Source organism: Helobdella robusta (assembly GCF_000326865.2).
Source record: "Helobdella robusta unplaced genomic scaffold HELROscaffold_69, whole genome shotgun sequence".
Classification (NCBI taxonomy): domain Eukaryota; kingdom Metazoa; phylum Annelida; class Clitellata; order Rhynchobdellida; family Glossiphoniidae; genus Helobdella; species Helobdella robusta.
Genome location: NW_008705394.1, coordinates 372315 through 382398, shown reverse-complemented (window position 1 = coordinate 382398; position 10084 = coordinate 372315). Strand labels below are relative to the sequence as shown.

Genomic DNA, 10084 nt, shown 5'->3' with positions numbered 1-10084 from the left:
CCGTCCGAAAATTGATAAAATGGACATTAAAATACATTTAAATTTAATAAACAAATTAAAATTAAATATTAAAATAAAAAATCAATCAATCAAATTGATTGCGTTCAGCGTCCATAGACCCAGTTCCCCGAGGTTGGACGTATTAAACTAAAAAATATTATTATATTATTATGCTGGAAGACCATAATTAATACAATAAATAAAATCTACAAAATTTTCAGGTTTTATATTTTAATAAAGTACTTCTTCACCATTACATTTTACTATTATATTTTAAATTTGAAATATAAGTTTGAAATACAATATCCATTGTTTCTTGTAAATGACACTTACTCATAGATTTCAGGAATATTTGAAACAGCAAAATGAATGCCTTGTGGCACTGTTTTCGAATACTTGATGTTTTCAACCAACCAAACAAACAACCAACCGACCAACCAACCAGCCAGCCAAACCAAAATGTGAAATTTTCATTTAAATATTTTGTCGAAATTACAAATAACTACTTCTTCAACAATTGTAAATACTGCTCAAGCAAATTTTGAACGGATTCTTGCATGACGAAGTTTACAAAGTTGTCAACGTCTTCTTCTTGATAACTCACCAACTTCTCCACAAATGGTTTTCGCAACATCTGCTTTGTCATGGCACGAGCTTGGCCTGTTAAAATTAATAAATTATTGTAAAATACAAGCCAATTATCACACGAGAAAAATTAATAAACGTCAAAACAAGAAAATTATAACACGTAACCTCACCAGAAAGTAATTTTAAAAATATAATAAGCTATTATAAACATTTAAAATCTCGGCCAGGCAATTATAGTAATTTTTAAATAACTGATGAGAAATAAAAGTTGAAACGTTTCTTATCGAAGTGCAGACAGAATTTTTAATCCATTTTGTAAACCAGACCCAATCGGACAAAATAATCAAGTTAGAAATACCATCGTGGCCAGACGAATGTGAGTTTTTTAATTTAGAAGCAATTTTTAACACTTCAAGCTCATTGGTTTCACAGAAAAAGATGGACGAACATGTGGAAGATGGCATAAAGCTAAGAAAATTTCAAGTTATGTATTTGAAACAGAAATTTATAATTTAATTCAAAAAATTATATTGCAAAATAATAATACAGTCATACCTCCTTATAACAAACTTTTATACAACGAAAATCTCTATATAACGAACTTTTTTATGTCCCTTGTTACATAACAAATTTTTTCTATAGAACGAAATAATTTTTCTATAACGAACAAAATTTTTGAAGGTTGGAAGAAATATCCAACCGGAAAACATTCTATGAATTGATATGAGCGGTGTTTTTGTACTCATTTCATTTCCGTAGACTGTATTTTTTGTTTCATGCTCTAGTACTGTATTAATTTTTGCGTATTCTACCTCAATTTTATTTTTTTGCATTATACTACGTATTAATTATTTTGTTATCAAAATAAACGATTAAGAGGTTTTTTCCATAAATATATAGCACATTAACAACTTTTAGGCAATATAACATTTTTTCTTGAACCAACTCTATATAATGAAATTTTTATATAACGAACTCATTTCCTGAAACCATCAAGTTTGTTGTACGGAGATCTGGCAGTACTACGAAAAAACAATTATTATTTCTGATTGAAAACTTAATTTTGAACGCATAAAACATGCAATACTTGGAACTCTGATCCATCTGAGGAGCTGCTTGACAGTGCGCTGCGACAGCTCATCACCGCTTACTACCTCGTCAACCAAACTCACCTGCTCCACGATAGTGATTGATCGGTTGTTTTATTGTTTGTTTGATGATTGTTGTATAGATAGCTTGATAGTTTGTTTCGAGTGTAATAATCAATGCAAATTATTAAATTTTCAGTGTTTTTAATTTTTTATTATTATTTGCAATACCTCCGATTAATATTACATTACCAATATTTCAATTATTAATAAATAAATTGTTTTAATTATTAGAAGATAGGTTTATTTAGATATCAAATGAAACGATTTTATTATTACGAAGTGTACTAATAAACAATAGCTCTAAATTCTTTTATGTTAAAATATGCTTAAATAAAATGAAACTTTGAACAAAAAGATCCTCAAAATTAAAAAATATTTGAAAACAAATCAAATCAAATAAAAAATTAAATTTAACTTAGAAAAAACTTCAACATTTAAGTTACAGAGCAATTATCCAAAATAAAATTGGTTGCTTTTACATATATGTATAAATATATATATATATTGCCCATTTAGCGTTTATTAATTTCTTAAAAAGACATTCAACAACACGTAACTGTTGCAATTCATATTTATTAAAACTTCCAATCATAATGTGGCTAACAACGTTGTTTCGACAAAGATGTCATCTTCAGTGACTCATCTAATTTATAGTTGTGCATTTGTCGAAACAACGTTGTTAACAACACTATAATTCAATCAATCTTCGTTTAGCGTCTAGAGACTCAGTTCCCCTAGGTAGGATGTTGATTTCTTTGCCATCAACTTTTGGCGCCAAATTAGACGATCAGTTGTATCCATTTCATTTAAATTTAGAGCTTTCATGTCTTGCTCGATTGTTTGCGACCAGGACTTCTTTGGACGGCCTTTGGGACGTGTGCCAGGTACTTCAACATCTGCAAGAGAAGTTATGGCACTGTTTCCACTTCGTTTGACATGAGCAAACCACCGCAGACGGTGTTGTCGGCATTCGTCCTTTATATCATCTAAACCAGCACGACGCAGGATTTCGCTAGATTTGATGTGGTCCTTCAGACTAATTCGTTGCATCAATCGGAGCATTTTCATGTCGGTTCGTTGAAGTTGTTGTTCCAGTTTGGTTGTCATTGGCCATGTTTCTGCACCATATAACAAGACCGGACATATCACAGATTTATAAAGTCTTGATCGTAGTGGTAGTGGGATGTCACGTCGCATCAATATAGAGGCAAGGAGATGCCATTTATTCCAGGCTGCACGTATGCGTGCTCGAACGGCAGCTTCAGCTGTTCCAGCACAATCCAGAACATCCCCTAGATAATGAAACGATGTGACTTTCTCTACCTTAATGGCTTCAAAAACAGTGCTATTTCGAATTTGTTGTTGTGGATTGATGCAAGCAGGACAAACAAAATTGGACACTTTAGATAAAATACCAATTATTTTTGAACTACGTTTATACATTTCCATCACAATGCGAACAAGATATTCTGGAATGAGTTGTCGACGTAGACTCAAGGTCTACAAAATGTGTGATAGTTGTTGATGCTTGGATTAACATTAGTTGTTGATGCTTGGATGCCTCACTATGAATAGATGTTTTAATAAAAATGAATTGGAACAGTTACGTGTTGTTGAATATCTTTTTAAGAAATTAATAAATGCTAAATGGGCAAAATCATTTAATTAAATTTGTTATAATGAAATCCTCGTATGGTCTCCTTCCAACTATAAACATAAAATTAAATAACTTTGAAACATATATATATATATATATATATATATATATATATATATATATAAACATAAAATTAAATAACTTTGAAACATTGAAAACGGACTACCGATATTTACAACTCCAATCTGGAACATGACAACTTTGGTGTGTGCATAACGTTATTGGTTGGACATTTGATTATTTTATAAACATTTTATAAGTTTATTAAAAATTTTTAGAAATCTGACAATAAATCAAAACATGCAGTTGTTTATTTATTTTAATAATACATAAAAGTTGGAAAATTGAGGACGGTTGGAAAGTTAATAAGAAGATGATCATAAGGAAGTTGCCTTACTTATTTTAAGTGAAGAAATTTGCCTTAAATTTAGTAAAACTTTAATTAGTTCAGTTACTGAAGATGCCATAAAATATATCAATAGCTCAGACGTAGAAGAGCCATGCCCTGTGATGTTATTGCGTGATGACCTGGTTCGAATAGATATATATTCCATCTTCTGCTGGTGTCCTTTATAAAGGGCAATTATTTAATTGTAAAAGATGAAATTAAAATTTATTAGTTCTGACTTTCCATAATTTGCATTTTCTGTTTGTTTCTTTCTTTTGTGTAAATATTTTTCCGGCTGCAATTGCAATTTTTGAAAAAAATCAGTTTCAATCCTAAACCTTGTGAAATTTTGGGAAAAATGTCTCAGCATAAAAAGTTTGTAAATTTTTTTATTTTATACATAGCTGAACTTGAAAAATTTAAATAAATTTTATAGAAAAATGTGTGCCAAACATGATGCGAATAAATTTTTTAAAAAATCCCTTGGAAGCCTGTTTTCTTTATAAAGGATGCTAGCAAGGTATGACACCGTGACAATATTTAAGTTAGCATGAAACAATGTATATTTTAGGTCGTGCCAGAAAAATTCTGAGAGGATTTATTCTTTGCAAGAGGTAATAACCGTGATAGAAGATGATGACACTGTCATGGAAGCTGATATCTTCATCAGTCCACCTTCCGACGGTATGAATTCTGATGATGATTTGTTAAATTATTGCATTTCTTGCTATTCTCCTTATATCAGGTTACAACCAGCTTCTAGCAAAGTCAAGCCATTATTTAATTTAGTCAATGATAGATTTACAGAGTTTTTCCCCATTGAAGAAAATCTAAGCGTTGATGAAAGTATGATTCCATACTATGGTCATCATGAGTTGAAACAATGCATTAGAAGCAAACCAATTAGATTTGGGTTCAAGCAATGGGTCATTGCAACCCCTTTAGGATATGCAGCCTATTTGGACCTTTACCAGGGTTCTAAATCTCAGTATGATAAGTTACTAGGTCTGGGATATTCCATAGTGACAAATCTAGTAGAGAAACTGCCGGCAAACATTTCTTACCATATTTTCATTGACAATTTTTTTACCGATCTGCCACTATTGGGGCTTATCCATTATCAAGTGTTAGTCAGCAAAAGGAAAGTAACACATTGTGCATAGATATAACGCTTCAATGGGAGGAGTTGATTGCATGGATCAAAATGTTGCCCAATAGAGAATTACAATTAGGAGTAAAAAATGGTGGTGGTCACTGTTTGCTTTTCTCCTGTATGCTGCTACGAACAATGCATGCTTGCTCTACCGAAAATGTCCAGCAAATGGGATTATTAGTCATGACTTGCTGTCCTTTATAAGAGAAGTTGTGAATACATATTTGAAGGAATATCAGATTGAAAAAAACGTTCTACCGAAAATGTCCTCAAAGTCAAGTAAAAAACGAAAAATTGATAATGATATACGAAGATCATCTAATGGCCATCATCTACAATCAATGCCTAAGCAAAGGAGATGTGGTCATTGTGACAAAAAGGCAAATTTGATTTGTTTGGCATGCAATATATCATTGCACATTGCATGTTCTCGAAATTTTCATCAATAATTTTTTTTTTAATTTTTTATTACTATGTTTTTATATTTTAAAATATATTTTCCATCTTTCGTATAAAACTTAGAGCTCTTTTTGTTTAATTACGTTTATAAAAGTTTAAGAAAACTACAAAAATTAATGTAACTGGAGTTGCATCTAATGGTATTATATTCTGCTGGTGTCCTTTATAAAGGACATTTTTAAAAAAACGTTTTAACGTTTTTAAAAAAATAAAATTTCAAAAAAATAAAAAACACGTGTCTACTTTTTCATCAGTAGCTATTACATATGTGAAAATAAAAAAAACCTCAGCAGATAATGGGATATATATTGTAATACTAGCACAAAGTTTAAGAATGATATGTAAGCAATTCTGTGTATGTTTAGCAGCCTAAACAAAATTTCAAAATACAAATTTTGTTGAAATCAACTAATTCTCCATATTCAGTTAGAAATAGTTTGTGTAAATGTTTTTGTTTTTTTTAACAGTCGAGGAAAGGTAGTATTGAGCAGGGTTCAAGTGATTTCTTATAATGATAGTGATGCATGATGAGCAAAGAATAAACTCGTATAACATTTAAAACCTGAAAGCATATTTGAATTTTTTTTCGATTTTAGAAGATCTAATGTTTTTAAGCTACATGAAAAACTATAAATTGAGTTGAAGAACCGATAACAAATAGCGTTCATTCAATAATGATGATCGACCTACAACGAAAAAACTAACTTGTAATGCTTCTTGTGGACCGAACATCGTTCCAATATGCAAAGCTTTTTCTGCTTGTCGGTGTCCAATAGTACTTCTAAACAATTCCATCAACCTGATTTATACAACATTGATAAGAGAGGAATTTGAAGTTTGTGAAAAGAAGTCTCACCAGAGTGGAGCAACAATTCCCTGAAATTGTTGATCAAACAAATACAAATAAAACATACAAATCATGCTCTTAATTAATATGTAAGTGACATCTATATATACTAACATATATTTCATATGAATCATTATTAACAGTAAATTTAATTATTTTTATTTTCTTTTTTTAGGGACAACTGAAAGCAACAATGTTTGCTAAACATGTTTAGGAAAAAACAAGTTTAAAAAATGCAAATACAATACATGTATAAAAAATTATTATAAACTTTTCTTGACTACTTTCATTTGGAGTTATTCAGCTACAGAGATATATTCCTGAATCATTGAAAACTTTACATTTTAACTTCATTCTGACTAACTTAATTTGCCTGTTTCACTTACAAATGCATTACTTTGTTTTATAGGCAGCACAAAAATTAACAAAACGACAAAAAAAACAATGACGTTACTAATTACAATCAAAGCTTCATTGAGACCAATCGTAAATGGTCCTGACGCCATGATCCTGTAGTCACATGAAAGTGCCATCAAACAACCTCCGGCAGGGCTGTGTCCCTTTAAAAATTACATTGTAAACAACACTTTCAAATTGTTAAAATTTTTTCATGGAAAATGTAAAAAAATATGTTAAAGCACTCAAAAACTCATTTTAGAAATCACAAAAATTAGCAATCTTGGAAAATTATATTTGAATGCATAATTAATGCATAAACTTCTTTGGATCAATATGCAACTTAACTAAATTAGGTTATTTCATCAAAAGATTTCCACCTTTTCAATATGGTCAAATAGTTAATTCCATTAATGAGACTATCTATGCCCAGAATTTAGTGTTCATTGAAGCTTTCTATTGAGCGGGGAAAACATGTCATATGACGTCAAAAAATTTCATACTTACCAGTTTTTAAAAAATAAGATATTTCTAATTATTTTCAACAAATGAAAATGAAATAGTGATATTGAATGATGCCAAAAAAATTATCTATTTATTCAATCATTTTGAAAGTAAAATTTAAGTTATTTATTTATTTTTAAATATTGATATAGTAAACTAAAAAATTATTTATTTCCATTAAGCCAAAAAATAATAATTCACAAAAACACAACAATTAACCTACAAAAATTTTACAATATGTACAAGTCATTTCAATTGAGAGTTGAATAAGCTCCATGCTCAGCAAGACAAAAACAACAAATAGAAATTTTTGCAAGCCCTGAAATACAACACAATGTCGGTTGACAGGAGAGGAAGCTAAAGGAGGCACTTCAAACATCCCCAAACCATAGCGCCATTTGAACAGCGTGCAAAGGAGCATATGTACTTTCTTCCATCAGAGATATAAGATATATATGATTGAACTAATTATTTGAAAGTCCAACTTACATTTATAGCCGCCATTGTAGTCACAGGAAGCATGTATAACTTCATCCAAAAATTTTGTACTAATCTCCAAAATGTTTGCAAACTGGTTACATCAGATTTGTACATTTCTTTAATATCTAATCCAGCAGAAAAAATTCCCTTTAAACCCTGAAATGATTATTTAGACGAAAAAATCAATTTGGGTTTGCAATCACAATGTTTACAAAAGCTGATAATTTTACGATTCTTTGGTGTACTTTCTAAAATGTTCTATTTTGTACTTTGTTTTTATTTGTACACTTCACTCCTTTTTGCACTTTTCTACATTAACTTGAATTAACAATTTTATTTGCAGATAATTTGAAGCCTAATTTTTACTTATTTTAACCCCTAATTTTTGATCAACTCAAACATGCAGTATTTGTGTTGAGGGCCCTGCTGCAACAGCCCATAAAACTATTAAATTATAAAAACTATCAAACTCAGAATCATTTTATTCAATCAAACAAAACAAAACAAAATTAAAAAACAAGGTAAAACTATGAAAGAAAGGCAAATAAAAAAATAATCAGACAGCTGAGGTTTGCATAATTGTTCATTCCTGTATAAAAACATTGCCCCTTGATTTGGACGCTCAAATCATTAAACCTAAATGACTATGAAACCATGCGGCTATGTTCATTATTAAGCCAAACTTAGAACTGAATAAGCTAATAAAGGAAACAGGAAAATATTAGATATTATATCAGAAAAATCATTTGAATATAAGAAAAATGGCACCATAGAATTCTATTGCAATCTAAATTTTAAAAAAAAAGTTGAAAGAAAATCTTACTGAAGTTATTACAAGGCCTTTCACAGAACTATTCTTTTCCAGAATGTTCAAAAGAGTTGTAAGATCAGTTAAAAATTCTGTGTTTAAACTGTTAACTGGTTTTCTTTTCAAAGTTAAAGTAGCTATCCCTAAATGTTATCATCAAATCCAAAGTAGAGTTCAAACGGATTTAATTATTTATTTAAAATGTAAATGTAATACAACTGATAGATATTGAACTTACTTCTGGGTTTAAATAATAGTTTAACGTTTTATTGCTAAATTCATGTTTACTTTAAGATTATCTATATTTAACTTACATGTGAAGCAATATTTCGAAATAATTGCTTAATAAATTTATTATACATGAGTAAAAACACCTAGTGTTCAAAAATTTTTTTATTCTAAACATGCAACACTTTTGCACAGGTTTGTAGATTTAATTGCCTGTTACAACTCTCAAAGATGCATTTTATAGATCAAGGCCTTTATATTTATGATATATATATATATATATATATATATATATATAATATATATATATATTCTATCTATATAAAAATGAATGTGCAGTGCAAATGTATATATGTTTGTTTATTTCTATATAGCTACAGACTCTCAAACCGATTCTAATAAAATTTTCATAGTTTATATTGATATAACATATAAAGAGAATGGTATCTATGGAACTTGGTTGAAATCCAGTCGCAGTTGTTGTTTTCAATTACGCAAATTATGAAGATGACGTCATTGCACGGTTTTTCACACACACACACACACACACACACACACACACACACACACACACACACACTCAACACACATATATGTGCCTTGCTTTGGAAATCTTGTAGTAGCAAAGTGATTTTGCTCAAACCCTTTTGGCATCTTTTTTTAAATGTTAGATTCAGGACAATTGAGTATTAATATTGTTTATTGATGTACCTAATTTTAATACATGGGACACTAAGCCATTAATATTAGTTTTTTAATTGCAGCACCTAAAATCCTACATTAGTGAATAATTAAATTGAAAAAGTATCAATAGTCTTAGCGACTTGTGTTATACTGTTTTAATGAATATATTTATATGTATATATGTCATTATAACTACAAAGATAATCATAGAATAAAACATATAGGCCATTGTGTTATAAAAAATATCTTTAATAGTTGTAGGGGCAATTAGCAAGAGATGTTAGGAAGTAACTAGCATATTTATTTTATGTTCCATTAAATTAAAAAACTATCATAATTCATCATTGATATACCACTCCTTATAATATGCCTAAAGCCCTAAACTAAAGGCATTTATAAAAGTTTTAATGGTAGTTAACATATTATATTTATAATATATTAATAAATTATGCACCATTGATTAATTATTAGAGATATATATTATATAGGTATAGAATATTCATAATTGACTATACACAGCCCTATAGTAATGTTGGGTAAAACGTGAGATAGGTACTCCCATGGTATTGTCCATGTTTACAGACAATCATAATGAACTTTTAATAAATTAACTCCACACATTGTGAATTATCTAGCGCTTAATTATTTATTTATATCAAATTGAAAATAATTTAATTTTAATACAAGTTAATTCTTAGGTAAGTTTTTTAGATCATTACTTGTCAAATATCAAAACAGAAA

At 29.4% G+C, this 10084-nt stretch overlaps 1 protein-coding gene across 1 annotated transcript in view; it reads right to left on the bottom strand.

The window, feature by feature from the left end:
- Positions 1-222: 222 nt before the first annotated feature.
- Positions 223-10084, bottom strand: part of HELRODRAFT_155340 (hypothetical protein) — a 10583-nt gene continuing 721 nt past the window's right edge. Inside the window, 8 exon segments of the mRNA XM_009030500.1 lie at positions 223-278; positions 292-660; positions 1676-1760; positions 6102-6195; positions 6253-6272; positions 6705-6803; positions 7633-7779; positions 8447-8574. Of these exon segments, the coding sequence (XP_009028748.1) occupies positions 503-660; positions 1676-1760; positions 6102-6195; positions 6253-6272; positions 6705-6803; positions 7633-7779; positions 8447-8574 (731 nt within the window). The 3' untranslated portion in view covers positions 223-278; positions 292-502.